The sequence below is a fragment of the Tachypleus tridentatus genome, chromosome 13 (genome assembly GCF_004210375.1).
Source record: "Tachypleus tridentatus isolate NWPU-2018 chromosome 13, ASM421037v1, whole genome shotgun sequence".
NCBI lineage: Eukaryota > Metazoa > Arthropoda > Merostomata > Xiphosura > Limulidae > Tachypleus > Tachypleus tridentatus.
In genome coordinates this window covers 106,079,418-106,104,892 of record NC_134837.1, presented here as the reverse complement: position 1 = coordinate 106,104,892, position 25,475 = coordinate 106,079,418, and the positions used below count along the sequence as shown (strand labels likewise).

General features: G+C 34.8%; 1 protein-coding gene across 4 annotated transcripts in view; it reads right to left on the bottom strand.

The window, feature by feature from the left end:
* Positions 1 to 24,768, bottom strand: part of LOC143237854 (protein trapped in endoderm-1-like) — a 35,884-nt gene extending 11,116 nt beyond the window's left edge. The window contains exons 1-2 of one of the 4 annotated variants that reach the window (XM_076477534.1): positions 24,314 to 24,768; positions 282 to 656 (exon numbers count right to left, since the gene is read on the bottom strand). In XM_076477534.1, coding sequence (XP_076333649.1) covers positions 282 to 637 — 356 coding nt within the window. In that variant the 5' untranslated portion in view covers positions 638 to 656; positions 24,314 to 24,768. Of the gene's footprint in view, positions 1 to 281; positions 657 to 5,232; positions 5,629 to 6,572; positions 6,732 to 22,303; positions 23,495 to 24,313 lie in introns of those variants that run through there. The other 3 variants (XM_076477532.1, XM_076477535.1, XM_076477533.1) reach the window with 3 other exon arrangements.
* Positions 24,769 to 25,475: the final 707 nt, after the last annotated feature.

Below are 25,475 nucleotides of genomic sequence, written 5' to 3'. Positions count from 1 at the left end.
AGAATTTGTTTTTCTATTTCAAGGAAGAATGAAAACTTTACAATACCTAAAAAATTGTTTAATGTGGTTGTTTGTAATTAAGCACAAAGTTACACAATGGGCTATCTGTGTTCTGCTCACCACGGGTATCGAGACCCGGATTTTAGAGTTGTAAGCCCGCAGCCCGGGGATAAATTGTTTGATGAACAAAAAATTTAAAACAGATAAATAAATGAATGCATTGTAATACATTTTACTACAATAATTCTTAAGAAAATATACTGTTTCAAATGCAGACGTACCTGTTGATTGTAATCATTGTCATAGAAAGGAGTGAGGCCCCAACGTTTCCATAGAAGAAAAACGGAAACAGAGAACACATTGTGTCTCCTAGCAACCAAGCCTGATGGATATACCTTGATGCTGTTAGGGGTAAATTAATCGCACAAAACAGGAAGTCAGTTGTACAAAGACTGATTACAAACGCTGTGGTAGCGTTTCTCAATTTTACACTCTGACAGAGGGCGAGGATCGTCAAGAAGTTTCCCAGAAGCCCAACGATGATGAATATAACACAGCAAACAGCAGCAAATACTGTTGCACCACGAGGATATCTTGGTATCTCTAGGATAACTTCAGTTTCATTAAGAACTTCCATCACGTTCTTCACACTCCGTCTAAATCACCAATAATGATATTTAATTCTCAATAGCTACATATTAAATCAAATCTATAAAATATAAAAGAAACTGCTTATTCACACCTCAATGGACAGCCCTTTTCAAAAGTGCTTGACAATAACATTAAGTACACCTTGAACACCAATTAGATGGGCAAAATTCACATTGAAGCATATATTTAAGTTATGATTGATATAGTTTATAAAGTATAGTTTTAAGTTATGTTTTACACTAAACGCCTTATTTTCGGAACTAGGAGTATATGAAACATAAACAACGTGGGCTGTAACTCAGTCTACCTAAGAATTTTTTTAGCTTGCATGTTTTGACACCAACGTATTTTGCGGAGTGGGGAATACTCGGAGAATGATTTATTCATGCAAATATAAAGCTAAGGGAACTAACCTTCAAGAACAAATAGTACATCTTAATACATGTATTTCAGAACGGTTGGTATGGGTATTAATACATTTTTATTTCAAGTGGGTTTCTCGTCATCAAGAAATCTTGATACAATATTGGTAAAGACATCTGTTATCAACGTTATGAACTGTAAAAATCAGTAAGGAAAGTACTTTGAACATTTGCTTCTAGGATTTGTTTTGTTTTGAATTTTGCGCAAAGCTACTCGAGGACTCTCTGCGGTAGCCGTCCCTAATTTAGCAGTGTAAGACTAGAGGGAAGGCTACTAGTCATCACCACCCACCGCCAACTCTCGGAATACTCTTTTACCAACGAACTGTGGGATTGACCGTCACATTATACCGTCCCCACGGCTGAGAGGGTAAGCATGTTTGGTGTGACGGAGATTCGAACTTGCGACCCTCGGATTACTAGTCGAGTGCTTTATCCACCTGGCCATGCCGGGCCATTGCTTCAAAGGAGGAAAGTGTTGTAAAATAACGTAAAACTTGTGTTCATTAGTTCATAAATTAATTAAGTAAACTTAAGGTACACCCTGTATATGTAGACAATTATACAAATACGTTCTGGTTACATTTTCAACGTCTGTAACTTATTACACGTTGTCAAGTGCACGTTTGTGTTAAATCATAAACATTACATATACGTATACGGAAATTAGTGGAAATGTAACAAAATGTAAGAGCTTCATAGGAAAAAGAAACAACGTAAAACATAAATTAAGCTCTTTATATCGATTTCCATGAAATAAAATACAAAAACTCAACTTTTACATAGGAAGATGCAATGAATTGTTTTAACGTAAACGAAGTCTTTAAAAGACAAACAGGCTACTTTTGGTTTATTATTAATTCATTGTGCAGAAATTACTTCAGAGTTTCGTGGCATGCTACACAAGGTGTATCTGCGTATAAACAATTCTTGATTTTGAACTGAGAGACTAGAGCATTGCTGCAAAACTGTTACAGTAAGTCTCTAACTTTAATAAAAAATATATACAAAAAACTCCTCCCTAAAGTTTATGATATGACAGATTGTAGAGAAGTAAAAAAAACACGCTCCGGAAGTGTCACGATTTCTAAGGGTGCCTCCTGGTAGGATAAAAATGTTATTTGAGATATTTTACTTTGTTATTTAAGTTATTTTTCTAGCAGCTTATTTTTAATAACTAACTTTTCTTTAAAAAAATACACGCATATGGTATCTCCTAAGGGAGGCGCACCACATGGAATGAAAACCGCTGGACTAGGGTGGGAGGAAAGCCAATATCAGCATCCTCCAGCAACTCTTATGTGATGGAATGATGGTATTTGACCAATGCACTTATACCCATTCCTTCAAATGTGAAGCGCAATTTTGTAAACAAGAGTCACACATCATGAATCTTTGAATGCACAGTCCGCGTAACCAACGATCACGTCCATCAGGGAAGTAGAGTTGTTGTACACTATTCCTCGATATAAACAGTGTTTCTGTGTTAGAATGCTTATATACATTGCTTTATTAGTAGCCGTAAGACAGAATAGGTAAAAAGGATATTTCTCTACAAGGTTTTTCAAGACCATCCTTCATCTTTACAAATTAGTACTGTTACTTCACATCTAATAACTTCTTTCCTTACGGGTGTTGGACTCACAACATACGAATCACAGGTTCGAATCCTGTCATCAGTTATGCTCGCTTTTTCAGTTCTGGAAGCGTTATCATGTGAAGACCAATCTCATTACGGATTAGAATAGAACAACAGTTGGCGATGGGTGTTGCTAACTAACTACTTCCCTCCAGTTTATCACTTGATGTTGAATTTCAAGCATAGCTTTTCGAGGACTATCTGCATTAGTCATCCCTAAATTAGAGATGGCTAACGCAAATAGTCCTTGAAAAGCTATGCTTGAAATTCAACGCAAAAACCTTTTGTTACATAATGTTCGACGTAGACTCTTGAACACTTAGGATATCTACATTCCATAACAACTTTCACATTTTTATTCAATGAATTAAGATGCAACCTGTATGATTGTCCCATGACAGAAAAAAAAAAAAACTAGGACAACAGCAAAATTTCGGTATTTGATAAGATTCAAGTAAGTGAAAAATTCTGAAGAATCAATCAACATATTCATGCACACGGTACTAAGAATTCCAAATAAAAGCTAACCACTTTAAAAGCTATTATTTTTTTCTTTCTGACTATGTATTTTATTATTATTATTTCAATCTTGAAAACCCCTGTTTAATGTAATTGGAGAAATTTCATAAGTTTTATTATGCCTATGCATCACTAGAAATATCGTTATGTTCCATCCAGTAATTTATTTTGGACAAAATGTTCGACACACACTTTTAGCTACTTAAAATATATTCCTAAAGTTAATATCAACGTTTATAAAATTACGTCTTATTCTTACAAATAATTTGAATAATACACACTGAGAATATCTATGATACAACGCCTGCCATGTGCATTTTAAGCTCTTGTAAGATGCTCTGTTCGCGTAATGTTTTTCGAAATTTTAAAAATATTACGCAAATGTGATGCTGAAAACTGCAATGAATATGGAGAGCAAATGAAGGCGAATGACTTAAGTGAACAACAACAAATACTGTCTTTATTCAAAACTAACTGACAATCATACAGCTTATTCGGAAGTTTCTAGTTGCTTATGGTGTTACTTATTTTTTAATTCAAACCCTGATCATCGATTGTTTGTTTTTTAATTTCGCGCAAAACTACGCGAGGGCTATCTGCGCTAGTCGTTCCTAATTTAGCAGTGTAAGACTAGAGGGAAAGCAGCTAGTTATCAGCACCAACCGACAACTCTTGGGCTACTCTTTTACCAATTAATAATGGGATTGACCGTCACTATAACGTCCCCAAGGCTGAAAGGACGAGTATGTTTGGTGTAACAGGGATAAATAATAATAAAATAAAGTGAATAGGAGTAAGATTACATTTCTTCTTTTCAAATAATAGAAACGTAAACCTTATTTCATGAAAGGCCCACTCGACTCGTAATCTAATGATCGCGGGTTTGAATCCCAGTCACACCAAACATGCTCGCCTTTTCACTCATGGGAACATTATAATGTGACGGTTAATCCTACTGTTTTTTGGTAAAAGAGTATCCCTAAGGGTTGGCGGTATGTGGTGAAGACTAACTAGCTGCCTTAGTTCTAGTCCTAAATTGCTAAATTATGGATAGCTAGCGCAGATAGCCTTCGTGTAGCTTTGCGCGAAATTAAAAAAACAAACAAACTAGTTCATGGGAAAATGTAACTACAAAAATATTTCAATCTAAAATTTATTCAAGAGAATTAATGAAACGGATATCAGTTAGTGGAATATTAGCGGAAGTCTCTGGCATGTCTCATACTATTTCGAAAGTTTTGTTTTTTCACTTCCGAAATTTTTCTCTTGGTAACTGCAGACCATGTGCGTTATGTATCTTTCTTTTTCATCGTAGATCATCTTTAACTTCAAGTTGTGGTTTAAACAAGTGAAAGAAATGTTAAAAGGTCGCTCCTTATAAAGGAACCATGTTCATGTGGACTTGTAGATGTGTACAAGCATGTTATTTCCATAAACATCCTGTAATGCTTGTGGTTAAGTTGATTAATACACTTTTCATGTTACAAAAATACTTGTTGAAATCCGGCATATATTTTATAGCATGAATTAAAGTCATTTGGCGCATGCAGGTCAAAAGGTTAAATAAAAGGTGGCCAACATTTCGAAATCAATTTATCATTAATAATGTTTCTTCTGAATGTGATTTATGAGTTTTTAGAGAAGTATGTGGTTCATTTAATTAGGCTGCAGGTAATTATAAATTCCGATAATTAGTGAAACAGGCAGAGCAGAACAAACCATCTTCGGTTAAAGAATGTAGGCATGCGGAAAATTATTTTATGCTAAAAATTACGTTGTACTTTGACTTAGCGAATTATAGTAATATAACTAAACGTAGTTTACTGGTTGCGCGAATTAAACGTGTTAATTTAGCCTATTAACATGAACATAATGATTATTAGCATTAAAATAATATTAAACATTTAAGCCTGTGCCTTAAAATTATACGGCCATATAAGTATACGAGACATTTTCGCATGGTCTTCGCTGTATCACCCGATAAAAATGTTTTTTACATACCATAGGTTATCCTGGACACAGACTACAGCAAACTGAGACTTCAATCACTCGAGTGTTAGTAACTCAACCACTCGTTCAACAGGATTATGATAACGTGTGTGTAACGTCTTAAACAGGGTTTGAACAACAGGAAACCGAGTTCTCATATGACATACGAACGACGAAAAATAATTTCTCCTCCTTGCATGTCATGCATATCTACATGTTTTATGCGATTTATTATTTTACTTGGTCAAAGAAGAGAGCTGTTCTCATGACGTAATATAACATCAGCCAATCTATCTTTGTGTATTCACTTTTAAAAAACGAACGTTGTAGCTTAGTTAAGTGAAATACGTTTATTTAGACACGGTGGTAGAGCTATAATTACAGCGACATCTACTATGTAGCAATGCCAAAATTCAAACGGATATTCTAATAAAGATGTGTTATTCTCAAACGAAAAATAAAAGGTGTAAAGCTCGATAGCGAACTAGGGTGCACATTGGCATGTTACCATGGGTAATACGTATACGAGAAGGGAATAGTGTTTTGTATTTAGAAACGGCTGGTATGGTTGCAAACTGTCTTTGTTGACCTGAAGATGACCTAAGAAAGTCGAAACCTTGTTCTATATTTTAAGTAAAGTTTTAATACCCATACCAGCCATCTTTAGAATAATTTTCACTTCATGTAGATTTCTCATCATCACGAAATAAGTGCGACATAGCCAGGTGGGTTAAGGCGTTCAACTCGTAATCTGAGGGTCGTGGGTTCGAATCCCCGTCACACCAAACATGCTCGCCCTATCAGCCGTGGGGGCACTATAATGTGACGGTCAATCCCACTATTCGTTGGTAAAAGAGTTGCCCAAGAGTTGGCGGTGGGTGGTGATAACTAGCTGCCTTCCCTCTAGTCTTACGCTACAAAATTAGGGACGGCTTGCGCATATAGCCCTCGTGTAGCTTTACGCAAACTTCAAAAAATCGTCATAAAGTAGTGTTTTGCAAGATTAACAGCAACATAATTGTAAAGTAACAATTAAGTAAACCTAATGGGACAAATTATTTTTCTTAACTTGGCCTAAAGCTTAACTTGTTTCTCTTAACATGATGAAATATAGTCTAAGATTTAAAATAACAAAAGATAACAAATTTCGCAAAAAAAATCATGTTCAAAGTTTTTAAAAATGTCAGAAGTTAGAGAATCAGAAAAAGTTAAATACCAGTCTAATTAATGTTTCGAGTTTCACAAGTTAAACAACAATAGCGCCATTAAGTGGTGGAGGTAGATATAAAATATTACTGTAACGTTTGACCTGAAGCTAATATATTATTATCAAAATCAGTTTTAGGTCTTACCAATGAGTCGACCCTCTGATACAGCGATAAGTCTACGGATTTAAAACGCTAAAATCAGGAGCTCGATTGTTCCACTCGGTGGACTTAGCAGATAGCCCGATGTGGCTCTGCTATAAGAAAACACACACTCACCAATGAAGACTGTGTGGGCCACTAAACCTTGATGACAAAATTGCAGTTCTCAGTTAGCCGGTTAATTAAGGTTTCGGTTTATTACCTGTTACGAGTTAATGAATTTCCAAGTTACACAACCGTATTATTAATGAAGTGTTACTATTATATACAGTTGGGCAAATGAAGGCCTGAAACTTTTTCGCAATGATAAAAACAAAACTAATCTATGAATAATCATGTTCTTATCTTCAGTTATTCCTTAACGAGATTGAAGTTTATACAATTTTCTACATTTAACAAAGGTAGTCAAACACACCACAACACAACAGATAATGTGAACATCGTAGAAACATAATTAGTAGTGTGACGTCACTAATGACGCACCAACGAATATTCATATTCTTGAACCTCAGGGTCACCCAGAACATACCCAGGACCTATTTAGTTGGCTATAATACTTGCTTATAAGCAAAGTATTGAACATAATGCCACTAAAACTAATATAAATACTAGTATTAAGAAGTCCAGCTGATGAATTCATTCGGCACAGTGACCACGCCCCTATGATTACAACTTAACTCTTTAAACACACGGTTTTACAAAGAAACAGTGGAGTTGATGCAATGGCTAATAAAACACACCTAGTTGTTAAAATGTTCATCCCGCCCTTTTTCCGGTATCTGTTTAAAAGGAAGGATTTGTGCTTTAAGGAAACACAACATGTTAAGTCTCATTAAACCCTCACAAGAAACCTTTCTCGGTTATGCACTATAAATGTACTTCGCTAAAAAACTTAGAACTGTCCAATACTTTGTTTACCTAGTTGTCATCAATATACCCTATGTAAATGATACAAGAAACCGAATTTTGATAAATCAACTAATAAAACACCAAATTATTTGTAAGTCCATGACACCATTCTTCATTCTGGCCCATGATAAGATCAGTATTATTTGTGTTTTGTGGACCGCAAGGATGGAGTCACGAATTTCAGTGTTAAGTTCTCAAGTTATTTTGAATACAGTAATTTATACAATATAAATTCACTTCAGTTTACAGTTTTGTTCTATGTTTCGACTATCTGGGGCTAAAATTAGTTTATTGTTTTCGTTTTAGTATAAATCTGCGCAATGGATTACCTTCGCTGTACAAGTCGCATGGATCGAACCCCGGATTCTAGCGTTGTGTTTTTTCGCTTATCGCTGGGTAAAAAACTAGAACAGGGGTCAATATTTTTAGCCCCCCGCTAGTACAGCGGTAAGTCTACGAATTTACAATGCTAAAATCATGGGTTAGATTCCCCTCGGTGGGCTCATCAGATAACCCGATGTGGCTTTGCTGTAAGAAAACACACACACAATATTTTTAATCGGCCCGATTGCCGCTTGGGAGGCCTAGGGGTTATCTTCTGAAACATCATGATTTGAATTTGAGTTAAAAATAAATATTAAACAATCGCTCCGCCTTTTGGGTTCGTAGATGATTCGTAAGAGCGCTTACTACATCAAAATACAACATTTTGATTAGAGTACCCAAAGAATTGGCAGGGGATGTTCATTAGCTGCCTTCCCTCTAATATATCAATTTAAAATTAGAGACAGCTAGCGCAAATAACTTTTGTACAGTTATGCGTGAATATCGTAAAATTAACAAACGAACAAAACATCACTAGGATAATATCTACTGTTAAACCACTTTCAGGTGAAGAATCACTAATCAGGCTTAGCAATCAAGAAAGTACTTCAAACTAAAAAAAAAATCACGTAATAAACAGACTAAAATAGGAAATAATCTTATCCTAAAGATGAAATAAATACTTATCAATAAAACAGACAATTTGAATAGTGATACACTTGAAATTATAAAATGAAAAGCGGTCAATGGATTTAGAAATACCAGGGAAAGCAATCATTCAACAGGAAAGAGAGGAACATATTGATTTTGTAGGCTACTTCGGTCATTGATCTCCTACTGTCACATTTTGTGCTCTCACCAAATTAACAAAAATATCATTTTAAGTTGAATTAAGCACTTATTTCAAAAGTACATACTCCTCTTTATTTTAGCCTTAAGACATAATTTTCCTTCCACATCAAACTTTTACTTTCAAGCATCTAATTTCAAGTACAACACGCCTGCTTGCAGCAACGTATCTTATCGACGCCACTAGCTGATTTAAAAGTCATATGATTTTGAAAATACTTTCATTTTTGATATATTTACTGTATAGAATATCCATACTTCAAGTTTGGCAAATAATTACATGCAAGGTCACAATAAATTTACCTTATATTTACTCATTAAAGATAAAAGTACTGAATTTTAACGTTAACAATTTGGTTATAACTGTCTGCTTTATTGCTAGCTATTAAGAATATGAAACATAAAACAGCAGCAAAAAGTAATGGATTTGGTTTGTTTTAGAATTTCGCGCAAAACTACTCGAGGGTTATCTGCGCTAGCCGTCCCTAATTTAGCAGTGTAATATTAGAGGGAAGGCAGCTAGTCATCACCACCCACCGCCAACTCTTGGGCTACTCTTTTACCAACGAATAGTGGGATGATCGTAACATTATAACGCCCCCACGGCTGAAAGAGCGAGCATGTATGATGCGATGAGGATTCGAACCCGCGACCCTCAGATTACGAGTCGAACGCCTTAACACGCTTGGCCATGGAAGGTCAGCTGGTTGTGTTATTTCTCAAAATGTAACCTCATAGTAGGTACACCATTACTTACAGAGTTCGACTATTCCATATGGTTAAACCTGAAATGGCTATTTGCCAGCTCTGGAAAATACCAAAAAAGCCTGTACTTTTAACTGTTGTTGAACCAGTATTCAAAATACATCACACTTTCTTACAGTTTGCAGATTGTGTCTGTTTTGTTTCATCTCATAGCAGACACTTCAAACAGTTCACTACACTAAACTTCTCACATAAAGTAAAATAAATAAATGCAAAGTGAACCTGAATAGCCTCTTCACTCTCAGCAATTTTAATTAAAATAGTCAGCAGTCCATACTAGTACATGGAATAATCACAGTGCAGAATGTATGGTCAGGCTATCACATGACAAGAAATCAATTGGATGAAACAAAACTTGACTAATTAGTGTATTATTACAAATTAACAAATATAGACAATTGTGAGTGTGCCACACTCATAGCTCGTGTTCAACCGTAAAAGTAAAACTCGTGCTCCGCACGAGCCATGGGTCATTTGCAAGAATGATCGGTCAAACCTCATTATTCAGTGAGGGTTATCCACAAATTGACGGTGGGCACTGTTAACCTACTGCCTTCCCTATAATTTATCACTTCAAAATTAGAAATGTCCTCGAGTAGCTTTGCGAGAAATTTCATAAACAAAAGAAGTTGACACTTAAGCACTTCGCTCGTCTTATTACACATTGGTTTGCTGTTTGTTTGTTTCTTATTAATAATCTCCCCCAAAAACATATATACACTTATACACTTCATAATATTTCCTGTAGATCATGACAATCTGTCTGGAATTTGTTCTATCACTTAGCAAGTACGATATTTGTTTGCAAACACATGTAAGAAACTGCATAGAAGGAAAAGCAAGAACTTGTATTTTTCGGTAGGAAAAAACAAAACAAAAATCTCTCAGAACTCTTCTCTTAAATATAAGTTACTACTCTTATCGAAACAATTCGATGATTTATTTACGAGACTGTTGCAAACGAGGTGAAGAATGTTGAGATGTTTTAAGTGAGAATTGTGCATCTCAGGAAACCTCTTTCAAATATCAGTTGTCTGTTATCTTACGGTATGTAACAGACAATATTCACGAGAACGTTTTTGCACTAATACATAGCGAATCTTTTGTTGGATAATAGTTGTTTCAAATGCCAGTGTAGGTTCTCAAGTCCTGGAAAATTAGCATACAAAAATGCACTGACAACTTTACTAATGAAACAGTAAGTACGCAAAGACAATATAAAGGCTTCAATACGTGGCTATTAAGAGCCCACGGATCACATTCGTGTTCAGTGCTATGTAGACGTATTAACTCCAGTACTGTTAGTTACTACAAAGGTTGCGATTCCATTCGCTTCTCTATTCAGTTTGATTGAACGACAATCGCAGTGTTTATTCCGAAGTCATGGCAACAGACGAATGCATGAGAAAATATTAAACAGAACATTCACAATCGAAGACTCTTTATGATCGGCGAAACTCGTTGGTGGTTTGGTGGTCTAAAGATACAAACTGAAGTAAATATATGGACAGTTTTTAAAACCAAGGTTTGCTTTATTCGTTATAATAGCCAGAATTTAAGACGACCAGATATCTAAACTTTACTAGCGCGTGGAGGTAACAGCTTATAAAGTATTGCTACTTAAACATGAAACGATTATCACATATTCAAATCCATGCACATAATTGAATTGACTTCACCATTGTCAAAATACTTCCAATCTAGCAGAATGGTTCTCTTAAAAGATCATTTGGTAATTGAGACATAGGACGAACCCAATACCTTAATAGATACTTTGCTGCTGTTGAAAAAGCTGCAGATAAGTTTAGAGTGGACATAGGCTGCAAATAAGCTATGGAAGAAGAAACTCATGGCACACAAGTTCGTTCATGATGAATAAATATCTGGTGCTATTAGGCCTGTAATATACAGATCCACATCGTAATCCTTGATACAATTAAGAGATCATGTGTCGCCATTTTCTCTACAGTGAAATACTCTCTATTGATCTTTCGTGTCTGGATCCAAGTATCTTTTCTGAAGTAAGAGACTGCGAGTTTCAGATATCGCAACTAGAAGAATTAAGCAAAGGTTTGGTAAGTTTATTAGGTTTACTAATCTGAATAATGAAGCAGGTCTTAATTTAAAGTCTAATAATTTGTTTTCCCATGATAAAAGAAAAACTAGACATTTTCTGACAAAGAAAAAATCGGCAGTTTTGTTATTAAATTTAAGCATCAAAGTAGAGTTCTTTCAGCCATATTACATTCATATATTAGTTAAATACAATGTTTTTATTCACTCATTTACTATCTTTAAGCAACTAGGAGCCTGTCACACCTTGAACGAATAAAATAATTAAAGTAAATTAATTCACTATACATTGTAGACCAAGTATGTTTTTTTTGTAATTCTCCTGTCATGTTTATAGAAATCTGTTAAAAAATAATAATAACGTATAGTAAAATAGTTTGGTCTTAGTTTACTCTTTACTATCGCTTTTTACCAAAACTCGTGTTTTTATGACACTCCAATCTCTAAGACGTTTATTACAGTATTTTTTATGTAAAGTTAAAGCGTACGCAGCAATCAAACTCGAGACGAATACTTTGGATACTGCGGAAGCGACAGCACTGTTTACATTAAAGCGAATTCGATCAGTATATATAATTCACAGGCGATCTTCATTTCTCCATATGTGCACCCGGTGAGACAGCGGTAAGTTTAAGAACACATAATTCTAAAATCCTAGGTTCGGTCTCCTGCGGTAGACACAGCAGATAGCCCTAATATGGCTTTGCTCGATATTAAATAATATCCACAAATTCTCCCTCCTTTCATGGTAATAAGTATATGCGGTATGCATTAAAATGCCAGTCCTCACGTTTCGGTAATTACTATTATAAACTGTCTTTTGAGACTAAAAAACTTTTAATCTTACTACGTATTGTTTAATACTGTCCGTCCACTTTGCTTTCAGGCTAAATTTTACTTTTCTAATACGATATAACCTGGTTTATTGGTAACGCCACCTGGGGAGAAGAAAGCCATTTTAAACTTTACTGATTGTTATAACTACCTCAGCTGAAGACCTAACTAAAACAGATAAACAAGGTATTTGAATTTATTGCTACTGCGTGTTATCACCCAGCTCCTCTTCGTCTTTCAAGAAAACAGACAAGCTCAATATATGATAAAACTGTTAATACGCTCTGTAATACATCAACGTGGAAAATGCTGAGATAAATGTATTTTTTCCTTCGTTGTATTCTTTTTTAAAACATCTTTTCCGAGTTTTACCAAAACTCGATATATCGAACAGCTTACATCATTGTCAACAGTTAATAATAGAGTGCGTCACATTCGACTCCACCATACTTGAACCACAAAAATCTTGAGAAGTGTGAAGGTTAGGACAGACAACTAAAGCTGAATTTATGTGAAACTATCTTGACATGTGTGTATTGACACAATGTCTCAAGGTCAAAGTATTTTAGACATAAAGACCACCCCTCTTCAGATTTTTTTTCCCCATTGGGAGAGAATTTGGATCTCTAAAATAATATACAATCAGAAAAAACTGTGTATTCATATCCACATTATTTCTGGATATAACTTTTCACTTCTAATTTATTCCCGTTACGGATTTATGCAAATTTAGAATATAGACTTGCGATTTTTTAAGCAATAAATTGGATAACCACAGAAAAACTTGCACCCAAAAAAGGAGGTCTGAAAACAGGCTTTGTTTGTGAGAGGGGTTGAATGTTGCAATTTGAGGTGTCATATTTGTATTTTATAGTTATGATAAAGCTAACTAGAACTAAAAACCGTGGGGAAGGCATCTAAACGTTTGACTGTTAACCTGTTCAGTGCCGTAGACGAGATAACTCGTCCAAGCCGATCAGTAACACAATGCCACGGACGGGTTAATTCGTTTTCAATAATACCTAACTTCAACGCTAGATGTCAGTACCATACATGCATTTGACCTACTTACACATTGTTTCACTTTCGATCCAAAATGGCGTCATGAAAAAGTTACAAAGGGAAGAAGCATTAGAGTTGTATTGTAGCAGCTGAAATACTTGGCAGTCAACAGGTTAGTTTTATAAACACATGCACAGCTTAAAAGGCTGGGAGTATTTTGTGGTATCACAGGAACTCGAACTTGGCTTGCCAGCTTTTAAATTCGGTGCTGTACTACAGGGTCAACTCGCACACTACTTAAGTTATTTTAAAAAAATGTAATGCTACCAATTGCTAATGCATTGACCCCTTTTAGTCACTTGCTAGAACAGGCATCGTCTCGAATATTAGTTTTTGAAGGTTTGACTTTTGGTATTGGTAATGAAATACAGTTTTCGTGCATTCTTATTTATAAAGATGATAATGCATTGTTTAATCACTTGAGTATCTTCGCTATCAACATTTTCGACGGTAATCCCACTAAGATCTCATGAAGTTCGGTCAAAGAGAAAGACTAGGTTAACAATTACAGGCTATAAGAATGTATACTTATTAAAGAGTAGCATGCTAAGCCAAGCTAGAACTCATCCGTTAAATGTTTAAGGTCACTTGTTTGTTAAATCGACTCATTTGATTTTATTCAGCAAATAAACTTCAATTTTATATATGTTCACACATGTAAATATGCGCGCATGTGTCTGAAGTTAGTGAAAGTGCAAAATCCCAAAGACTTTAATAACTTGAAGACTAAAATAAATCCCTGGCAGGCACAGGTATGATTTCGGCGCAGATAGCCTAATCGCTTTGCGCTATAAGACGCCAAACCAACCAACCTAAAATAAAATGAACTTAAATCGTGAATAGGGAGAGCGAGAGATAATTGTTATGTGATTACATTTGTTTGTTTAAAGTTAAGTACAAAGCTACACAAAGAGCCATCTGCGTTCTGCACACCACGGGTATCGAAATCCGGTTTCTAGCTTTGTAAGTCCGCAGACATGCTGATATTCCAGTGAGGATGGGTATATATATGTATATATAAAAAGTAAAAGCCTACTGAGATTATTTAAACTATTTAAAAACTATTTCTACACTCCCAATACTTCAGCTCTTCATTCTAACCTCCGTAACAATCAGTGACCTTAAAAGGTCACACGAAGCTGCAAGAAAACATTTCAGTTTTCAAAAATGCCGCAAACGAACGAATTTTCCTTTAGCTGTTTGTCAGTCTCTTTAAATCCTCTTAGTGTGGTGGGAAGACTAACGAAAATTTCCAACTCTGCAGCTTTCAGATTAGTGCACGCCAACGCAAACAGGAAGTGTTTAAAGAAAGTCTTTATACGAACATAAAGGATCTTCAGAACTGTTGATATTTGTATGAAATGATTTTAATCTTAACTTCATTCAGCAGACCATGTGTAGGAAGAAGGAGTCTAAGAACGTTTGTTATCTGTGTTCGGATATATTTTCAGGTATCTTCTTTCCTGTAACGAGAGTTTTTATTGGTGTCACCCTCCGAGTGGCGGTGTGTCCTTGACGTGTACATTTTCCAAGCATATCAGTATAAGCCTTTTCGAAAAACCTGGTTCACTATTGACTTCTTCTACTAGTACATTATAATGTACAGAAACAAACAACTCGACTATTTACCAGTATTATGTTAAAATGCTTCTTTGATTACATGATCAAAACTGGATGTCAGCCATATTCTGAAACTTTCATGATAACATAACACAGTTTGCTGTTTAATAACACTGAAAAATGGCGCTATTATTTAAATAAAGTGTTAATATGTCCAAAATTTATATATAAATACACACACAAGTATAAAAACAATTTAGAAGGGAATGTTTCAGCAACTCCTTGAACCCCCCCCCCTCCTAGTAGATCGTATGTCCGTCTTTCTGTCTACACATTTCTATGTTTACGGTCGACAAAAGTGGCATTGCTATGTTTCGACGAGAAACAGCTCAACTAATGGACGAGCTAATGTCGTAGTTTCTTACCATGTGTTGAGACGTACGAGCCAGTGGGAACAGTGTCAGGCTAATTAATTTTCATAAGAACCAACGCAGTGTAAGAGGATACTCAAATAGATAAATGTTTTATGATTTCACGTGTAGTTTTAAAAATTAAAACAAAAATATTGATCTTTCTTGAAAATTAAACATTTCCTGTACTAGTAGATTCCTCAGGCCAGGCGGTTAAGGCGCTCGACTCCTAATCTGAGGGTCGTGGGTTCGAATCCCCGTCACACCAAACATGCTTGCCCTTTCAGTCGTGGGGGCGTTATAATATAAAAAAGTGGCTCAAGAGTTGGCATGTGTGATAATTAGTAGCTGCCTTCCCTCTAGTCTTACATTACTAAAGTAGGAACGGCTACCACAGACAGCCCTCATGTAGCATTGCGCGAAATTAAAAAACAAACAACAGCAACAAAAAAAAAAACAATCTAGATTCCTCTTTCTCTCAAAACCTTTTCTATTCATTATATAAAATGTTCAATGTTTCAATGTCAAACTGTAAAAGCAACAAAAAAAATTGAAATTATTCATATTTAAATTATATATAATAATTTTTATAACATAGATTGAACAGGGAGTACTCTGAAAGAATAATGGATAATAATAAAAACTCGAACCTATAATTACGGTTCTTTAAATCAGAAAATTCTGCACGACTTACAGATTATGAACACCTAACAGTGAATATGATTATTTATAGAAGACACGTGAAAAACTATGAAAGACTCTCCAAACACTTGTTTGACTGGTAAGTTATCCATGACATAATGAACGCGAGCTACCACTCCTCTCCATTAAAGTTCGATTTTTTTTCAAGAGTTAAGAGCACTCGTGTTAAGAGGTCAACAGATAACTTTGTATCATTGTTTATAGACCGTTTTTTTAAGAAAATTGTGCAGAGGCAATAAAAACCCCAACCCTTCCAAAGCATTTATTCCATTTAAAATTAAATGAATATTAGGTGTATGCAAATGGTTTTGTTGATGATTCAGATGATTGTTTTCCCATTCTTTCAACAGTTTTTGACAATACTATTTAGGTTTGTCATGGGCTGGTTTAAGATTAAGAATAAACTGCACGACCAACTATTAACCCTTGTTTCTCATACTATGAATGATTGTCAACGAGAAGTACTTTGTTTGGTGACCGTGCAAACAGTTATACAACCATTTGGAAAAAAAAAAAAAAAAGGTCAAACACCTCGTTTGTTGGTTTGCAATAAATTACAAACACATTAAAGTAATGGCATAGCATTCACAAAATTTTCAATGAATCAAAGAATTAAAATCACCATTTCATTTAACCAGCACATTCGCTTCCGCTTCGCTCATATACAGTGGCATAGTTTTTTTTTGTAATATACTGCGTCACTCGCATAGGGGTTAGTACAACATGTTAAATCCATCTCACGAAAACATGAATCACAATACTTTAAATTTATAAGGGGCTATTTGAGCCTAGTTCGTAAGGCTTATTCTTAAGCTTTTAAAACAATATTTGGGCAAAACAAATGTATTATGTGTGTATTATAAAAATATATATTTGAACTGTAAATTATTGTCAAAAATAATGTTTTGCTTTTTCATTAATCAACTGGGTTATTTATTATAAAAATAAATTATACATCTTGTTAAAACAAAAACGACGCGAGTGACATGGTCTCAGAAGTAAATAGACTTTCATAGAGGCTCATGTCACTCATTTTTAAATGAACAAAAACCACATTCATGCTTAACATCAGAACTGGCAACAAGTATTATCCGGTATTAAAAATAAGAAGTTGTGCCAAAGCGAAATTCCACAAATATAACCTTGGGAGCGGCTGCGTTAAACAATTAAAAATGTAAATTGTTGGTACAACTTGATTTAAAACAGCAAACAAGTACCTTCGTATTAAAATATTGCAGAGTTAAATTTTGTTTGTTTGCTTTTGAATTTCGCGCAAAGCTACACGAGGGCTATCTGCGCCAGTCGTCCCTAACTTAGCAGTGTAAGACTAGAGAGCTAACTCTCGGGCTACTCTTTTACCAACGAATAGTAGGATTGACCGTAACTTTATAACGCCCCCACGGTTGAAAGGGCGAGCATGTTTGGTGCGACGAGGATTCGAACCCGCGACCCTAAGATTAACCAACCTGGCCATTCCGGGACAGTTAAATCTTTACTGGAAATATCTTAACATTTCAGGGCAAGCATTTACTATTAAAACATTTTAGAACTTCATATTAGTCCAAAAGGTATGCCCCAAAAACGTTTGCATAAATGCTTTACCGTATCTGGAAAAAAACCAAAAACATATTTGTTACTGTTTAAATTTAATGAATTTAAATTACACTAATCCAGTTTATTAGAGTTTTCCATTCTTTTAAAATTTATTTCAACCATCTATTTAATTAGCTAATTTGTGCTACTTTGATTTGGCTATAAATTTTTGTGTCAACAAGAAGTCCCCACCCCCTTCACTCATCCGGTCGCTCACCAGTAAATCTATACTAGTAATGCTAAAAACCATGTTTTAACACCGGTAGGGGGTACAGCTCAGATAGTCCGTTTTGTACCTTTGCGTTTATATACAAACTATTTTGTCTGACTGTATTATGATATGCAAAGTTAACTTATGTTTACGTAAGTAGAAGAATGAAAACACGAATGTTCAAGAACATTTTCTAAAGACAAATTGGTTCTGTAGCCTCCTGTTATCGTTTTCTCCGTTATTTCGCTCATTTTAATTTAGTGTGGCATTTTTAAGCGTTTTTGATATTCTGAATTTAAATATTGTTTGCACAATGAAATGTTAATTTCTAATTTTCTGTTGTTTATTTCCATTTTGGAGAAAAGTTACTTTTTATTTCTATGACAAGGTTACGAAATAGGCTTGGACAGCGCTAGAGAGGTAGGCCTATGGTTATGTACCACATTACCACCTTAATTCTGTATTCATTTAACTTTATTTCTGCATTATATCTTCGCCATAAACATACAATGAATTTTGCTCTATTTATTTTTAATAAATCATTACCGTAAATAGACAAGTGTGAACATCAATACACCCCCTAACCCTCACACAACAAAACAGCGGAAAAAGTAAAAACACTGACGGAAGTAATAAGTAGGAATATACATCAATTTGATTGGTCTTGATATATTGCGTCATGCAAAGAGTATGTATTGTTATTCAAGAAAAAATAGATCCAGTAAATTTGTACACGCTTCGTTTTCTTTTCGTCTTCAATAAAATTATTGTACTATATTAATTTTTTCACCTATTAAATGTGTACTTTTGTCATAAAAACTGGAAATAACCAATGATTTCAAATTCCCAACAAAAATCTCATTTCTAACAACGTTTCGGCCGTAATACGCTTGCGTATGATGCGAAACAATCTTTGCAATAGTGCATGTGTATATACATACATGTTAAAAATGTTTTTTTTCCACCAGGAGGTGGCGTGAATGATCTTCCATTTTTTTCAGTTTTTCTCGTAAATTACTTATATTACACAAGATATTTTTGGTTACGTTTTTTTCTGCATTTTAGTTGCTATAGTAATTTCATACTATAAATTTCATTTTCTGAAAAAAAAATTTGTAATTGTTTGAACTTGAAAATTCTAAAACTGCTATTATTTGTGGTACCTTTAATTTGGTTTGTTTGGAATTTTGCTCAAAGCTTGTGTGTTTTCTTACAGCAAAGCCACATCAGGCTATCTGCTGAGTCCACCGAGGGGAACTGAACCCCTGATTTTGGGGTTGTAAATCCGCTGTACTAGCGGGAGGCATTGCGCAAAGCTACACGAGGGCTATCTGCGCTAGCCGTCCCTAATATAGCAGTGTAGGACTAAAGGGAAGAGAGCTAGTCATCACCACCAACTACCAATTCTTGGGCTACTTTTTTTTATCACAGAATAGTGGGATTGACTGTAACATCATAACCCCCCCATGGCTGAAAGGGTTGGCATCTTTGGTGCGACGGGGATTCGAACCCGCAACCTTCGGATTACGAGTAGAGTGCCTTTCACATGGTACGAGCAAAAGTCAGAGAGATGTTCCGATACAACCGAGACGTGTAAATAGTTTTATTACGAATTGATATTTAAGAAAAAAGAAGGAACAAGCTTAGCTGTTACCTACAGCACACATTCTTTGATATCCACTTCACAGAAATTTAAAATTAAGTTTTTTTAGATAATGGTATCGACATTGTTTTATTGTATTATATAAAACTAAATAAGAATGGCAGTTTATTAAGACAAGTAATTCATAAATGTGTATAATTTGATTTTCATATTTATTTTAGTTGTGTTTGAGATCCATGCTCACATCGGATCAACATTTAGAAGTCTTACACGACATTAAAATTAAAATAGAAATTAGGAAATTACTCTTGTTTCACAATATTTACAATGCACGTATTATAACTCTCCGTGAGCTAAGGCGAGTTGCCTGCTATATTAAGAACAAACAATAAAAAGCTGCTTTAGAACTAACACTTGACTTGAAGTCTGACGAAGAAAAAACAATAACTTAGGTTTGAGTTCGAATAAGGTTATGCAATAATATATTTACCCTGAAACATTGTTTTACCAGACACACCCTGAGATTCCCATACGCTTGCATGTGTACATTTATTTACATGTGATGCAGTTTCTGCACACTGATTTAGGGCTACCCTAACTTTGGTAATTTGTTTTTGTGCAGGTATTTTTTCCTCAACTCCAGAAGGTTGCGGCAGATAGTGCGTAGGACAGAGCACATAGTTTTAATCATTTAATCTCTTATTCGATTATCTATACATATCCATTAGTTATTGCTCTGAAACAATTCTTATAATGTGTGAGGTTTCGCGTCCCTTTTACTTCATCATATAACGACCTAAGTGTATATAGGTATGCGAATAATGTTATTACACTTAATTTAATTCAATATTATACAGTGAACCAACTGTTTAATGCTGTAAACTACAGTTTCGTTCTATTTAAGGCTTATTAGAACGCACTGGGTCAGCAAAACAGCGAAATACCAACAGGCTGCTTGTAATAGTGAAGTGTATATAATATTTATGGGTTTCTTGCGTGTTTTTTTTTAAGTGTCGTACTTCACTCTAACATACCTATACACATTTGTTGTGATAATTATTCCTCATGTTCAGATTTGTCATTATGACATGTAATAGTTTATGGCCGTCTGCTATTCGTGTCGATTCTAGATTGGAAGATATAGTATTTCCACTACACACTCGGTACACGATGCTTTGTCACGAGACAACACAAATGCTGATTTTCACTTTCAAAGTTACCTTTTACTCTATTCATATTTAGAGTCACGTAAAATTTGCCTCATTTCCCCGAATACAAAACTTACTTCCTCTTCACACTTTAATAACGTAAAAATTGGTAAACTGTATTCAAACACGCTCTGTTTGTAACATCAGGTAGAATCATCCATTTTAAAATTATTGCTTATATTAAGGTACAAATTTATTCCACAGAAAGTCACATGCTACGTATCCAATTAGTAAAACAGAGCCACAACTAATAATTTCCTTTGCTAGTAAAATTCTTTTGACCATTAGCCTTATTGTGCTTGTAAACAGTGTCAAAGAGTTAATAAATTTAAAATCACCTTCAAAATACATGAATAGTAACAATGATTATTTCACAGCATTGACTGATCAAAACTAAAGTTTTATACGTACAAAATCGCCTAAATTGCTATATATGTGTTTGTGGAGTGAATCAATATTATTTCAACGAATTTTTTTCATCTAAGTGACTTTTTCAGATAAGCGCATAGAAAAAAAATGACGAACCTTATCGCTCTAATTTTGTTTACAATTATTTTATTCTGAAGCCCACACGATTCCTTTCTGCACGCACACGTCTACACACCCGCGCGCCTCACGCTTTATATTCCTAGTGTTCAAAAATACAGTCATTAAAGAAATAAAGACAAATACGAAACATAGCTAATTATAGAAACATAGAAACTTAACCCTAAATATACTGAAACAATAAAATCAAAGTTACAAAAACAGAGTTAAACAAAGTAAGAAAAAAGTATTTCGACTAAGGTTCGAACAGACAGTTAGTGATCAGCAAAAGTACGGATAAAGCTCAAATATTAGGTAACTCCGTTTTTGCAGTTTTGACTCATTTCAGTACTTTAACTATAAAACTATTACTACAGCTCGCTAGGTTACGTATCTATCGATCCGTATTTGTCTGTATAAACTTAGCGCAGATAGCTTTGTGCGAAATTCAAAAACAAACTGTACAAAAATTTAAGTTTAATATAACTTATACGGCTAAACAGACCCAAAAAGGGTATTTTGGAGGAAAGCAGTTGATGTTTAATGACTGGAGTGTTTCCAAGAGTCATGTCGATAGAGTAGAGCATTCATTCCCAATTCAGGTCCTACATTCGAGACCTCATACGTACCTTCATTAATATAAAACTTATGAATTTAAGTTGTAAAATAAAGCTAATCGTGAGCTGCGCATGACAAATAGTAATGAAGGAAAATACTATAATAGCCTGACTGAGGGTCGAACCCAGGTTGTACAATTTACAGACAAGTAGTCGCCGGGATTATATTCGACTCGAAATACTGTGAAACAAATAATAATAGCTTTAAAACACTGCAACATTATCTTGATAAATGTTGAAGCAATATAATATTTAATGTAGATGACTAAAATCTGATAAACTATCAAAACTTAATGTTCACGTATCTAATATCATTATTATGTGGGTTTATAAACTATATCCAAAGAAATAATACAAGTACTATTATTCGACAACTACTTGCGCTTTTATGCGCATACAACGCCATGGGGCCCTGAGGCAATGAGGGGGCCCTTGCCGTCATGCCAAGCTATGTCGCGTGTTTGAACTTACTTGGCAATAAATTGAGAGTAGTCCAGAGTATTACAAGTTGAATTAGCCGAGAAATCTCGCCTATAAACACAGTTGTTCCTTTTCTGTTTTAACTCCCTATCCAGAACGTTAGATTTAAGACACATCATTCCTTGAGAATATAACTATCCATGTTTAGTTGTCACGTGACCTTCATTCTCTTTCATTGGTTTTTTAATACTAAATCTGAAACCAGTTCTCACTTTCAAATATTATAACTCTGCCAAATACATTTTTTGCGATTAATGCAGCAAGATGTAATTGTATTGATAGTTTGATAACCCAGCCTAAGTGTAATTATTGACTAGTTTGGATATTACAGTATTATAGTGTACGTAATATTATCGTCGAAGAACAGGATATAAAAGGTCCTCAAATACCAACCTTCCGATTGTTTTAACCGAGTTTTAATTCAATCATTGAAAATAAATTTTTCATTAATCGGATAATTAAGATGTTTAAATAAGCATTCCATGGAGTACAGAATAGCACGGTTGGCCATCACTTATTCTTGAGATCATGCTTGAGCAAACAGGTTACCATACATGTACGATGGGTAACAGCTAAGACTACCCCTCTCTCTCGTACCCCCAGTTCACAGCAGGCCCATTCAAACGTCTTATGTCTTGCTTCTTCCACCATTTTGTTTCCGGGAGGGGAGGAAATACTTGTGGTCAGCATACTGGACTACAGAGGAGAGTTCGGTGGTTCACAGCAGTTAGAGAAAAATAACAAAGACACTTAAGGGTCCTGGATACATTTTAAGGATAATAGTGAAACCTCTATTCGATTATGGTAGCTCGAGAACTGGTGGTGTTGATTAGCTGCTCTTCCTCAACTCTATCCCTTCAAAATTTCAGACTGCTAGTACAGGTATGGAGATAACCCTTGTATCAGCTTTGGAAGAAATCCAAACAAATAAATAGGCTTTCTCGGATACGATAACAATCTCGCTTGGCCATTTTCAGAACAATAACTCTTTTCTAATAGATAAATACGTAAGAAATCAGCGTCTGTCATTCGATAAGAAAGAAATTACAAGAATAAAATACAATGAATAATTACTGAAGTGCGAACAGGGTCACGTGGAGCTTTAACATATGCCGACCTCTTTCAAAGTAAAGAGTCCATTTCACCAACTTGTCACGCCGCATAAAAAGGCACGCGACTTTCAACAGCTATGGAGACGATTTTCTACCGTAGTACAAGAGTTTATACCGTGGCGAGAAAAATAAAAAATAAAGTTACAATGCAAAACAAAAGAAAAGCAAAATAAGAAATCGATGTTCACTCTGAAATTTTGTATCTGAGCCGATGTGTTAGAGGTGGATCAGAATAAACATTGCTTGTCTTGTTTTTTTCTATTCTTCCTATAATTTACAGGCAAGTTAAAACAACCTCTCTTTTGGTATTCATTGTTGATATAATAATATTCCAAGAATAGACTTCAGATACATTTGGCCAGTTTTCATTCGTTATGTTACAGCATATAAAGAAACTACAACCACACTACTCGTTTCCTTTCTATTAGTAATTCCGTGGTCTATGTTAGAACAATAACCGTAGGAGAAAATGCAAACTACAACTACAGTAACTAACTTTAACTATTGAGTTCTCAGAATACTAAAGGTTAACATGATACTTTATCATCAACTCATCAATAAAAGAACTTCTCACCTTCTGCCTCTCTCAACACAAACTACGACAAAGGAAAGACAAGATGTACCAGCAGAAACTGTCAAACATGAAATGAACAATTTTTTTTATAATCTGCCCCACATATCCGAAATAGAATGTATAAAATGACCGTCAACATTGCCCGTTTATTGTTTATTCAGCTTCAAATGATAAGATTGCATATTCCTATTGTTTTAGATGAATTTATCCGCCACTTTCGTAATCAAGTAAAACAAACTTGTGTTAGCGAGGGAATCATAAAATGTCGAAGAAAATAAAAAGGGTAAAATAATCTCCAAATTAAAATAAACTTACTGACGATTGTGAAAACGATGTGTTGGTCAACAGTACTTTGTCAGGTTTCTAGGAAGTTTGTTGTGCTTCGTCAAATACGATTTAAACTTTTTTTTCGGCAGAGTTACAGTAATTTCATTCACCAAAGCTCAAAAACACGCTTGTCGCACGAATTTTCCGCACTTAAGTTCTTTGTACAACAAACTTTTACAGGTATCTTTTTCTCTTTGCATGCAAAGCTTAAAAACCAAATTACTTTCGAACAACTTCCTTTGGGAAACGAATTTCAAAAGAAAAACAAGTGTCTAAATAGGACCTCGATTTTTGTTCAGTTAAGTAAACTCAGGTACAGCGCCTGTAAGTTCAATCAGCTGAACTGAGAAAGACGTAAGCGCAGTGTTTTGCTAAGATACTCGAGCGTTTCTGCTCGCTGCTCCTGGTGGTCTCTCATGCGTTCAGTGGTTCGTGTTCCCAATAAAACGTGGTCTTTTTTTTTTATGTTTGATGTTGCTTCCTCTGCTTCAGCTGGAAAGCTAAATAAACTACGCATGCTCAATAATTTGAAAAATCACGAAGAACGCGCGTGTTTGTTTCAGAGTAAATTAATTAATTTTAGCAGCATATCAGAAAGTTATAAAACCTCTTTTACTTCCACATACAGCTACTTAAAGTTAGTTACTTAACCATATTCATTTTTAAACACGCCGAAAGCTTTCAACCTCATCGTTTGAATATCTTAAAAATCTCAACAAATAACAGGCTTCAAAAGGGGCGAACTTACGGCTTTTAAATTTACTTTTGAATGCATAAGACAATTTTTAAAGTTAAAATGACTTCAGTAAATGTACAAAATTTTAAAACTTTCCGCTAAAAACGACAAGTTATTGCATTTCTCAAACTTCTCCTTGAACAAAAGAATAAAAAAGGCAACATATTTTTTTAATGGTTTAAAAACGAGACGTGTAATTTTTAAACTGCCCGAGACGTGAAACACAAATTAAGCTTTTCACGTTGGCGGATGTTGTTGTTTTAATTTTTATTAAATAAAATTATTAGTCTATTTTATTTCGGGAAAGTGGAGCTTGGCTCATTTAACACTGATTGTGATATAACGAGTTGAAATAATGAAAAAGGTGTAATATTTTGAATTTTATCTTGTGGTCAAGATATGCCTAAGTGAACA